This window comes from Saccopteryx bilineata, chromosome 2, assembly GCF_036850765.1.
Source record: "Saccopteryx bilineata isolate mSacBil1 chromosome 2, mSacBil1_pri_phased_curated, whole genome shotgun sequence".
Lineage (NCBI taxonomy): Eukaryota > Metazoa > Chordata > Mammalia > Chiroptera > Emballonuridae > Saccopteryx > Saccopteryx bilineata.
The window spans coordinates 369,464,232-369,477,121 of NC_089491.1; the positions used below are offsets into that span (position 1 = coordinate 369,464,232).

Below are 12,890 nucleotides of genomic sequence, written 5' to 3' on the forward strand. Positions count from 1 at the left end.
GCTTCTAATCCTAACCCATCTTCTTGCCTCCACCCCAGTGTGTGTGTCCATACTCTCCTCTCCTGTTAAAGAAATAGACTAGAAACAGCTTACAGTAAGTACTGCTCTTTTGGAAACTTTAGACCAAGTTCATGTCTTCACTAAACCTGGTGGTCAGGAACTTTGAGTAGTATATTTTACAATCACCCTCTTATTGAGTAATTAATTTGGTGCCTGTTACTATTCTAGAAACTGAGAATACAGAATGAATAAAAGACAAAAATCTCTTCCCTTATGGAACTTATATTCTACTGGGAGGTGGGATACAAAGCATAGGAACAGGCAGTAAAGCAACACATAAGTAAAATAGTATGTTACATGAGGGCAGTGGAGAAAAATAAAGCTGAGAGTGAAATAGTCCTGGATTGGAGCTTGGGTGGTACAATTTTATAAATATATTGGTCATGGAAGATCTGCCTGAAAAGAGAGTATTTGATGAAAGCAAAGACCTAAAGGAGCCTGGGAATGAGCCGTGCATATTACTAAAGGAAGAGAATTTCAAGCAAAGAGACAGAAATTCAAAAGGCCACAAGAAAAGAGCCTGCCTGGGGTGTGCAAGGGACACAATAGGAGGTTCCTGTGGCTGACGTGGAGCTAGCAGGAGGAGTGTTGTAGTTCATAAAAGTGAGGTAACAGGCATCAGATTAGAGGCCGTTGTAGCTTTGGTTTTTATTCTGAGTGAGATGGGAAGTCAATGGAGGTTTGAATAGAAAAATATTTGTGAGATGACCTACATTTTAAGTTCAGTCTGGTTGCTGTGTCAAGAATAGACTGGGATTAAAAAGCTTTGGTACATATATACTATGGAATACTACTCAGCCATAAGAAATGATGACATCAGATCATTTACAACAACATGGATGGACCTTGATAACATTATACTGAGCGAAATAAGTAAATCAGAAAAAACTAAGAACTATATGATTCCATACATAGGAGGGACATAAAAATGAGGCTCAGAGACATGGATAGGAGTGTGGGGTTTACTGGGTGGGGGGGCGGACAGGGAGGGGTTTGGAGGAGGAAAGGGGCACAAAGAAAACCAGTTAAAAGGTGATGGAAGACAATTGGACTTTGGGTGATGGGAATGCAGCGTAATCAAATGTCAAAATAACCTGGAGATGTTTTCTCTGAACATATGTACCCTGATTTATCAATGTCACCCCATTAAAAAAGGCTGGGGAAGCTAGGTGTTGGGGGTGGGAGAGGCAAGTACAGAAGCGGGAGTCCATTAAATGGCTTTGCAGTATTACATTTACTTAGTTTGGAAGGACAGCAGGTTCTTTTAAGGGACGAGGAAGAGAAATCAGGAATTTGGTTTTAGACATGTTCATTTGAGATCTCATCCAAGCAAAGATACTAAGTAGGCAGTTGGGTATATACAACATCATTGATTTCCCATAAGCAAGCTGAGTATTGATGTTATTTAAAGCTCTTTATTTTTATTTTTTAAGATTTTATTTATTTTACAGAGAGTGGAGAGCAAGAAGCATCAACTCATAGTTGTTTCACTTTAGTTGTTTATTGATTGCTTGTCGTCTGTGCCTTGATCAAGCAAGCCTGAGTGTCAGACCCGTGACCTCAGCATTGCAAGCAGATGCTTTATCCATGTTGCCACCACAGGCCAGGCAGGATAGTGAATTTCAAAAATCAAGGAACTCCCTCTGCTTCTGAAGCAGTAAATAACGTACTCTATAAAACTGACTCAGTTCTATTTGAAAGTAGCTGCCATCTTGATTGGAATGAACTGGCTTCATATTGTGTTTTTTCTTTGATTTTTTTAATGCCTTAATTCCCCCAAGAAATGATTGGCATATCCTTGGAGAAACTGGCATTCTTTGGGTTGTGATCTACTACTTATGCTATTCTTTCTTATAGCCTATAGATATTATTTTAGCTCGGTGATTTGAAACTAAAAGAGCCCGCATATCAGCCCATCCCCCCATTCCTGCCTCATTGAGTATCAATTTATGTAATGAGAGATGTTACTGATGGGATTGTTATGCAGATGAATGATGTAGAGATAGAAAAAAGGATGAGAAATGAGTATTTCATTCCATTTGTTCAACATCTTCCTCTTCATTGCATGCACTTGAGTCACTAATGTGCTAGTGAAAAAGTGCAAGTTCTTGCACTTGAGGACCTCATTGTGTTGAGGACGGCACAGAGGTAAACCGGTGTTTTATGCTATGGAAGAGTATGTACTGGGTGCTCTGGGGAGGGTTAGAGCTATCCTGAAAAATCGCAAGCTTAAACTGAATCTTAAGATTAATAGGTATTTTCCAGACAGCTAAAGCTTCAGAAGACTGTATTAAGTAGAAAGAACAACATGTAAAAAGGCACAGAGCTATGATTTTGAGTGTTTGGGGAATAAGTAATTTTGATGTGATTCAGGTTAAGGAAGTAGGCTGGAAAGGTAGGTGGGGACCAGATCCAAGAGAACCATACATTCTTGAAATGAATGCAGTTCTACCCAAGAGTAAAAGTTTGAGAGCTGCAAAATGCAGATTTTGAAAACCTTAATGCAAAAGAGCTGAAACAACTTCCTTTCAAAGAGTGACCTGTGTGCAGTTGATCCTGTCAAAAGATAATATTTTACCAGGTACAGTAGCAAGAAGAATCATTAAGCTAACAGTTTGCTAGTAAGCTTTTTTATTTTTTCTGATCTCTAAGTACTACATTTGAGCATATAAAAGATCTCAGGTAAAGTCTAATATGGTTATCCTTAATTATGGAAAAATACTGATTGAAAAAAGGTAAAACAGAAGATGATGAAAGAGGAGGGAGTTTTTCTTTAACAGATACTTGTTATAGTACTTAGTATTTTAACCCATGCATTTAGTATTGTTATCCATTCTCCAGACAGGAAACTGAGCTGAGTACTACTTGCCCAAAGTCACAGAGCTAATAAGTGACGCTCAAAATCTGAAATCAGGTTGTCTGCTTTCCTAGTCCATGTTCTAAACCACTGCATTCACTGCCTCTACTTCCAGCTTCTCAGAGTTATTCTGGAACAGAAGTCCAGGGACAGTTTTCAGAGTACCCTGAAACACTTGAAATTGCCTGTCAAAATGTTGCAAGGGCACTGTCCCTCTCGTGAGCATGCCTGCACCTTTCCCTGCCCCCTCTTCTCCCCCCCCCCAGGCGAGCATCTCCTAAACACTAAGGAGGGACCCCACAAGACTTGCAACCGGGGCAGCAATGGGCGGTGGCAGCTCCTCTCAGGCTGATTTTTTCTCTGACTTTCCAGTGAGTTGATAACAACCCCGCCTTAGATGACTTCTTTCCTACAATGTTTCTAGAGAGCCAAACACAGAGCGCCTGTTCTCTCTCCTGTTGCTTCTTCGACCCTAAGCCCTTCCTTGTTTCACTGTCCCCAGCTTTAATAAATGAACTCCCCCAAAAAAATATTGCATGTATGTTTTTCAGAAAGAGGGTCCATGGCTTTCATCTGTGTATTAAAAGGGTCCTCAAGGCAGAATGGTTTAGTGCTGCTAAGCCAGAGGAGCTTTTCCTGTCTGTTGCATTATTAAAAAGCTCCAACTGGAATACGAATTCCCTCAGAAGAACAAGATATGTAAGTTTTTGGTTAAGTGCCACCAATATCCCCTGGAGGACAAGGATTTTATTTTCTGTATTTATGTCTCAGATGCTTAGGACATAGTAGACATTACTAAATATTTGATGAATGGTACGTTAGGAAGTATGACTGCTTTATATTCAAAGATGATAGTAAACAATCACTTGCATTTCAGTAGGACCTTTCTGTAGCCACACTGCCCCACCTGCACCACCCGGGTTTCACTTCTGAATGTCCTTCATAGAGTCTGGCACTAGATCCTCTTGCTGCCCTTATTTGAAATGAGTTCTCTTTCTCTCATTGCCAAGTACCACATTAGTTAGAAAATAACCTCTTTCCCAGAAACCGACGCTGGTATAAAACTTTTGGAGTGGTGTTCTAGTGTATCTAAAATGTCTCAAGTCCCTCTTTTCCTGAGGTTATTTTCTCTGCTTACATTTTCTCAAGCTTTTTGAGAATCCTGTTGTCGCAGCATTTTCAGCATCAGATTATGTGATATAGGTCAGAAACTCCTGGGAGGTTGGTAATTGAAAGGTTAAAAACACAAGTTACGAGGAAAGTAATTTGTTGGATTCTTCTGGGAGAGAGAACAGAAAAACTGTCAAGTAGACATAACTAAATTATGGAGGAGGAAATAAAGGTTTAAGGTGGGGAAGATGAGTTGGTAATAAATGTAAAAGAACTAGAAGTACTTTGGAAAGAGGATATTTGGAGCTCATAACTAAAGTTTTGATGGAGAGATAGATATGCTGTTCAAGTGTGGGCATATGTCCCAAAGAAAAGGTATTGGGGGGTTGGGGACATAGTACTGCTAGATAGGAACTTTTTACCCCCTTTATTTTCTTTGAGCCAAATGAAAGAGAAATAGGTGTGGTTATGATTATAGAACTTGCTGAGAGAAATGTTTTCCTGCAGTGCCAAGAGCATAAATAGGAAAGTCACTAGTGACAGAAACCAGTGGGAAGTGGTGGTTTAAAACAATTGTCCTCCTACTCTCCCATCTTACGGTATATGGTTCTTATAATCTGCCTGCTTCTGAATATATACACCACTGTTGCCCCTGAATAAAAATGCTTATTGTATCTTTTTAAAAAATATAAACAGCATGCTCTGAATTGAATGGGCCTTAGTAGAATTACAACCTACCTAAATCAGAAGCTTGTATTGTGAGAGGAAAATTCATTCCTTTGCTTGCTCAGAGGCTTTTCCTTCGTATAGTCATCAGATTTACCAGAGTGTGGCCCACAGCTTTTTCCAACCATCGGACTTAGGAAATAAGATTTATAAAAGGAACAACTTTAAAACTGGCATTTCAAAAGAAAAAAGAAGAGGGCAGTATGACCAGTTCTTTTTTTTAAATTTTTTTATTTTTTTTGACAGAGACAGACAGACAGGAAGGGAGAGAGATGAGAAGCATCAATTCTTTATTGCAGCTCCTTAGTTCAGTGATTGCTTTTTCATATGTGCCTTGACCAGGGGGCTCCAACAGAGTGAGTGACCCCTTGCTCAAGCCAGCGACCTTGGGCTTCAAGCCAGTGACCATGGGGTCATGTCTATGATCCCATGCTCAAGCCAGCAACCCCACAGTCAAGCTGGTGAGCCCGTGCTCAAGCTGGAAACCTTAGGGTTTCAACCCTGGGTCCTCTGTGTCCCAGTGCAACGCTCTATGCACTGTGCCACCACCTGGTCAGCCTATGACCAGTTATTGTAGAGAGGGAAAAAATCAGGTTTCAGAGTCAAATTGCATTTGAGCCTGGTTCTTTTGTGTGCTAGGAATGTTACTCTGGATTTTTCTGAACCTCAGTTCCTCATCTGTAAAATGGGAGTGGAGTGACACCTACTTGTTTGGGACAGTAATGGTGAGGATTTGAAATCATATTATAATGGGTACTTAGTGGTAGTAGCAGCTACAATTAATTTTAGAAACAAGCAAACAAAAAAACTAAGTAGAGCCTGACCAGGTGGTGGCGCAGTGGATAGAGCGTCAGACTGGGATGCGGAAAGACCCAGGTTCGAGACCCCGAGGTCGCCAGCTTGAGCACGGGCTCATCTGGCTTGAGCAAAAAGCTCACCAGCTTGGACCCAAGGTCGCTGGCTCAAGCAAGGGGTTACTCGGTCTGCTGAAGGCCCGTGGTCAAGGCACATATGAGAAAGCAATCAATGAACAACTAAGAAGTCTCAACGCACAACAAAAAACTAATGATTGATGCTTCTCATCTCTCTCCATTCCTGTCTGTCTGTCCCTGTCTATCTCTGCCTCTGTAAAAAAAAAAAAAAAAAAAAAAAACTAAGTAGAATATTCCGGCTGCAGAACTTGTGCCTTGATTTCATTCTTCCTCCTAGAGAGAGAGTTGCAGGTTCTCACAGTACTTAGACAGTGGAATGAATAAGGATATGTTTTGCAATGTATGGGTAGGTGTTTCTTGATTTGGGAAGTTTTGCACTGTCTAAAGGAGAAAGGAAATAGAATGATGTATTTCAAGACCCATAACTAGCCTGACCAGGCGGTGGCGCAGTAGATAGAGCGTCGAACTGGGATGCCGAGGACCCAGGTTCAAGAACCCGAAGTCGCCAGCTTGAGCGTGGGCTCATCTGGTTTGAGCAAAAGCTCACCAGCTTGTACCCAAGGTCGCTGGCTCAAGCAAGGGGTTACTTGGTCTGCTGAAAGCCCATGGTCAAGGCACATATGAGAAAGCAATCAGTGAACAACTAAGGTGTCTCAACGAAAAACTGATGATTGATGCTTCTCATCTATCTCCGTTCCTGTCTGTCTGTCCCTATCTATCCCTCTCTCTGACTCTCTCTCTGTCCCTGTAAAAAAAATAAAATTAATTAATTTTTTTTAAAAAAAGACCCATAACTATTCTTTTCCTTCTACCTGGCTTGCTATGATCTAATTTTCCTGTGTTCTTTCATGGCAGGTGGCTGTGAAAAACAACATTGATGTCTTCTATTTCAGCTGCCTCATCCCTCTCAATGTGCTTTTTGTTGAAGATGGCAAAATGGGTAAGTATGCCCTCCTGTGCTGCCAGATACACCTTTGCCCTTCCTCTTAATGTTAGGCAGAACATAGCCCAGAAGTACAAGGTATTTTGAGGTTTAAAAAAACAAAAATGGATGTGTAAGGCAATTCTAAAGCTCTAATAATTGCTAATTACAGTGGTACCTTGAGATATGAACAGACCAACATACGAATTTTTTTAACATATGAGCTGCGACTGGGTCCGTATTTTTTGTTCAAGATCCAAGCAAAATTCCAAAATATGAGTCACGATTCGGGAAGCTGCCGCTAGTTGGTGCGTTGGTGCACGGGTCCAGTATTGGCAGTTTGATATATGAGTTGACTGACTTACAAGCTCGGTTACAGAACGAATTAAATTCGTATCTCAAGGTACCACTGTATTTAGTTGCTGAAGTCTCAGTGGTCTTATTTTGCTGTTGCTCTCTAAATCATAGTGCCAGTTTTTTAATAACCCTGTCACCCCAGCATACAGACTACAGGCATACCTTATTTTATTGCAGATCCTGCAGGGTGTTTTGTTTTTACAAATGGAAGGTTTGTGGCAATCCTTCATCAAACAAGTTTGTCAGTGCCATTTTCCCAAAATTTGCTCACTTCTGTCTCTATCACGTTTTGGTATAGTAAATTATAATAAACCACTAGTATTCCCCATGTGGTTGTTGACATTTCTCTCTTCCCTTACTCATGAAACCACCATCTAATAAAACTAGCGTATTGGTACATATTAAATTATATTGGCACTTAATTGATTTGATTCTTACAGTGGCTTTTTGGCTAAGCAGAGCAGGTATAATTATATATGGTGAAATTAAGGATCAGAAAGGTTGCAAATTTACCCAAAGTTGCCAAATAGGAAAAATAGAGCTAAAACTAAACCCTAGATGTAAAACTCTTTCCCAGTGTGTCTTAGTGCTACTGATGAGGAATTAATTGACCTGGAGTGTAGCAGCTCCACATAGCCAAGAATCGTCTCCGGGCCCAGACTGCTCCTGGCTGTATTGCTGTTGCAGGAGCCAGCACTCCAAAGGGGAGTGGCACAAGGCCCCAGAAATCAGAGCATTGACAGACTGCGCATCTTTCCTTACCCTCTGCTTCCCCATACAGAGCGCCAGGTCTTCCTTGCAACATGGAAGGATATTCCCAATGAAAATGAACTTCAGTTTCAGATTAAGGAATGTCATTTAAATGCTGGTGAGTAATGACTACATTTTATTTTCATCTCAGTAAATCAAATTAACTATTTTGTGTCTTTATTTACCTCTTCTTTTTACATCTACCTTGTTTCTAGTGGTTGTATGGTAAATACATTATTTTACAGGCTTCTCTTTAAAAACTTGGGATGTTTTGTTGTAGATACTAGATTACTTACAAGCCAACAAATTGAGAAAACAAATTAGAATGGTTCCATTTCCCAATTCAGTAATCGAACGTGTGTTAGTCATGTTACTTGAACATCCTATAAGGATCAAATAATTGAAGTGGCATTTAAGAATGTGTACTCTCCCTAAAATTAAAAAGACTGTTTTCCTTTTACATCTGCCTTTATTATGGGAGGAAAAGTGACTCTTTCTGATATCCTTATTTAGAATCCTGTGTTTGTTATTAAATAAGAGTACAGTGGTACCTTGAGATACAAATTTAATTCATTCTGTAACCGAGCTCGTAATTCAGTCAACTTGTATATCAAACTGCCGATACTGGACCCATGCGCCAACGTGCCAACTAGCGGCAGCTCCCCAAATCACGACTCATATCTCAGAATTTCACTTGGATCTCGAACAAAAATATGGACCAAGTCGCAGCTCGTATCTTTAAAAAAAAAAATCGTATGTTGGTCTGTTTGTATCTCAAGGTACCACTGTACATTATAGTTGATTAAAGACTAGTTGGAAAACTTTTTCTTTCTTGCCTTGTGTCAGCATTTATCATGATATAACCTCTTTAGTCACCATAAAAAGCCCCACACCCTTTTGTAGTTATTTTTATTACTATACTAGGATGTCAGAGAGATAACACAAGAGGAGAAAGCATAGCAGCTGGCAGTCACTGGCACTTTGTTTCACTGAAGTGTTCCTCAGGAGTGGAAGGAGCCCTACGCTGCTCAGAGTGCTGCCTTTGTCCTAATCACTTTGAATGAAAGTGAGCCTGTTGCTTGGTCTATACCTCCTTCTTCTTTGTTTAGCCATCATTTCCTCCTCCGTTTGTTGGTGGTTCTCATAAGTGCTTTCCGTATGTTGCCGTCCCACTGTAGCTAGAATAGCTCTGAGAGAAAGAGGCCATGTGGCAGGTATGAGAGAGAAAGTCTGTTTTCTCTTCCAACTTTTTAATTTTAGGCTCTATGATGTATTCATTCTCTGTTCAGATAAATCTTTTCTTATATAGCTTCTCCTGAGCCCTTGGAGAGGTATTAGAGGAGATAAATCTTCTACAATTTCTGTTGTAATAACTAGTTAGTTGATTTTCTTCAGGAATACCATATATCTGCCTGCTTGCTTGCCTTTTTTTTTTTTTTTTAAGTGAGAGAAGGGGAGACAGACACAGACTCTGGCATGCCCCTGGACTGGGATCCACCCAGCAAGCCCACTAGGGGGCAGTGCTCTGCCCATCTAGGGCATTTCTCTGTGCTCAGCAACCAAACTCTTCTTAGAGCCCAAGGCAGAGGTTATGGAGCCATCCTCAGCACCTGGGGCCAACTTGCTCCAATTGAGCCATTCTGCCTTCTTTCTTTTTAAAAAAAAAAAAATTTATTATTTATTTATTAATTGTACAGAGGGGGGAGAGAGGGAGAGAGAGAGGGAGAGGGAGAGAGGAGGAGGAGCTGGAAGCATCAACTTCAACTCCCATATGTGCCTTGACCACACAGTGCAGGGTTTCGAGCCAGCGACCTCAGCGTTCCACGTCGACGCTTTATTCACTACGCCACCACAGGTCGGGCCATTCTGCCTTCTTTCTAACATATCTTTGGTCTAGGATTCTCACCATGACTGGTTATATGTTTATTAAACAAAATTAGAGTTTTTGTTGTGTTTACATAAAAACAAAACAAAACAAAATAACCATACTCAAATTTAGCTACTTTTGCCTGACCAGGTGGTGGCACAGTGGATGAAGCATCGGAATGGGACACAGAGGACCCAGGTTCAAAACTCCGAGGTCACCGGCTTGAGTGCTGGCTCATCTGGTTTGAGTGAGGCTTGCTGGCTTGAGCCCAAGGTCTCTGGCTTGAGCAAGGGGTCACTCGGTCTGCTCTAGCCCCCTGGTCAAGGGACATATGAGAAAGCAATCAGTGAACAGCTAAGGTGCCGCAACAGAGTTGATGCTTCCCATCTCTCTCTCTCTCTCTTCCTGTCTGTCCCTATCTGTCTCTCTCTGTAAAAGAAAAAAAAAAGAAAGGGAAAAAAAATTTAACTACTTTTTGTGCCATAGTCTAGGTAGATAGATGGCAGAGTTATCTGACCCCTCTCTGTGGTTCACTGGTCAGTTACCACACATCTCATTTGATGAGCGTGGGGAGTTTGGGCAGCTTTCCATGGTGTAATAAGCTGTTCCTCAGGGTGCTGCCAAGTGCTCCAGCAATCTTGTCAGGTCCACAGTGGCTGCTAATGGAGAGAACCAGCATGGATCCTGTTCAAGAGAAGCAGCTCCTGTACCCAGCTTGGTAAAGACCCAGCCCTTCATTGTAGTTACCCTTGTGGTAGTTGATCCTATGACAACATTTCATATATTATGTTCCTGAGAACACTTGTTCTTTTTTAAAAAAAAACAGGTTCTGTGCTCTTTTAAAGTTGAAAAATACAGTACATGATGTGCTTCTCTCAGAAGCTGCCATTGCACATTAGCGCTCTTAAAGCTGAGAAGTCCTACATTGAGGAAACCTGTTTAGATCAATGTTGACTGGAATTTAAAATGACAAAATGCTTATTAGTAACACCTTTTGGGACACAAGTGTTCCTTGAACAAGATTTGGACACAGAGAAAGGCCAGAGTGATTGGAAAGAAGGTTTGGTTTCCCCATCCAATATGAAAGGGACATACTTTTGTAAAAAATAAAAAGTTTAGATAACTGTGGTTCTGGACTGGCTTGCCAAAATAATGGGAAAGATGCCTCTGCTTCCATGTTGGATTTGTGAACCCTGTTGGACCTTGATGTCCATCTGTGATCTTTCCAAAGAAATATCTGGCCTTTCTCCCAGTGGGGCTGTGTCCTCTGATGTAGCCTGAACAGTTTCTCAGAGCAAATTTCATTTTGATCAGTTCTGCCGTGGCTTCTCGCCAGTTTCTCCTTGCCTTGGGTGCTCCACATACCAGTGAATGGGTTGCCCGGTGAGACAGAGCTCTGGTGGCACAGCACAGGTACAGAGGGGAAAGCAGCTACTCTGTTCCCCAGGAGCCCAGTGCTGTCATTTTCCCGCACCAGATCACTGCTGATGTCGCAAGACCACTTTCTGCACTAATCCTTTCTAGCTTTCCTCTGCCTCCACCCCAAGGTCTGGAGTGCCCTGGCCTTTCCATTTTGTTCCATTCTTGAAGGTTCTAATAACATGAACTTTTCCAGGTTTAGTACCTTCTGATTCAACACCCTGGGTCTAGCTGAGAGCTAAAAATACCATCCTTTCCAGCTGATATGCCCTAATCACAATAGCACCAACACTTTAAATAGCTTTTCTGTGCCAGAGTAGACATTTGACAGATGGCGATAACACTCTGAGGCCTATGGGAAGTCACAAGCTTAAAGAACTTACCAGCCTAGCACTGAGCTTTTACTTTTGCTCTTTAATTTCTTTGTAAAGAAGATATTCTTCCCAAGCCTTAATGATTAATCAGATCTTAATAGAAGGATGTCTATGATAGGGGTGCTTATGGTGCTACTAGTTGTATAAATACTAGAAAATACTAGATGAGAGGCCCTGACCGGTTGGCTCAGTGGTAGAGCGTCAGCCTGGCGTGCGGAAGTCCCGGGTTCGATTCCCGGCCAGGGCACACAGGAGAAGCGCCCATCTGCTTCTCCACCCCTCCCCCTCTCCTTCCTCTCTGTCTCTCTCTTCCCCTCCCGCAGCCGAGGCCCCATTGGAGCAAAGATGGCCTGGGCGCTGGGGATGGCTCTGTGGCCTCTGCCTCAGGCGCTAGAGTGGCTCTAGTCGCGACAGAGTGACGCCCCGGAGGGGCAGAGCATCACCCCTTGGTGGGCATGCTGGGTGGATCCCAGTCGGGCGCATGTGGGAGTCTGTCTGACTGCCTCCCCGTTTCCAGCTTCAGAAAAAAGAAAAAAGAAAAAAATTTTAAAAAACTAGATGAGAAAGGCACTAACCAGTTGGTCTCCCTGCTTTCTAGCAATGATCATCTCTCAGTGTCAAGAGATCTCTGTGAATCTGTTTTGTAGCCAGCCTACATAGCTACATAGCTGCATTTGGGGTTGGTACATGTCTGAGACCACTGTCTTAAGCAAACAAGAAGTAGTTGCATCTCCAACCATATCTGGAAAGGACTCTTTGTGGCTAGCATTCTACAAACCTATTTTTGTAATGTTTATTATCCTCTGAAAAGCTCAGAGACATGTTGTATGTACAGGGGTGGGCAAAAATAGATTTACAGTTCATATGGAAACTAATAAAATAATAAATAATAATAGAAGAATAAACCATGTTTTGTGTACTCACAACCATAAACCTACTTTTCCCCACCCCTATCTCTCCACTAGTTAGGCGCTGTAGTAAGGGACAGAAATTTTTTCTGGCAGGAGAACTAGGTATGGATGGGTGAGCTCTGTTTCTTTGTTTTGTTGTGGTTTTTTTCATCCTCCGTAACATTTCATAAATGGAAATGTTTTGCCAGCCAGTACTCAAAATATAGTTTGGTTGCTCAAATGGTAAAACATGATCTTTTCAGCAGTCATAGTGGTTTTGAACTTGCTGATAAATACCACAGCTGGGTGCCAAATACAAACTCCCCTCTTCCCACCCTCCAAGTACTATCATCTCACTCTTCCTCTGCAGGAAGAGTGACTTAGCTAAAGTAGGAAAACGAAGAAGACCACATCCATACCTTCTGAGATTTTAGGCCCCAAACCCAAAGAGCCAAATTTGAGGAAGACAAATGAACTAGAAGAAATCACATCTTGAAACAAGTGCAGTCAACCCTTGATCAGCGCAAGGGTTAAGGATGCTGACACCATGCAGTCAGAAATCTGTGGGTAACTTCAGTCAGCCCTCCACATACAGGGAGTCCCAGCTGTCAGTGACCCTTGAACAT

General features: G+C 41.8%; 1 protein-coding gene across 6 annotated transcripts in view; it reads left to right on the plus strand.

The window, feature by feature from the left end:
• The window catches only part of AP2B1 (adaptor related protein complex 2 subunit beta 1), a 125,484-nt gene that overhangs the window by 101,383 nt on the left and 11,211 nt on the right, over positions 1–12,890 (plus strand). For all 6 annotated transcript variants that reach the window (XM_066263362.1, XM_066263366.1, XM_066263364.1 and 3 more), the window contains 2 exons: positions 6,541–6,625; positions 7,746–7,832. In XM_066263362.1, coding sequence (XP_066119459.1) covers positions 6,541–6,625; positions 7,746–7,832 — 172 coding nt within the window. The remainder of the gene's footprint in view (positions 1–6,540; positions 6,626–7,745; positions 7,833–12,890) is intronic.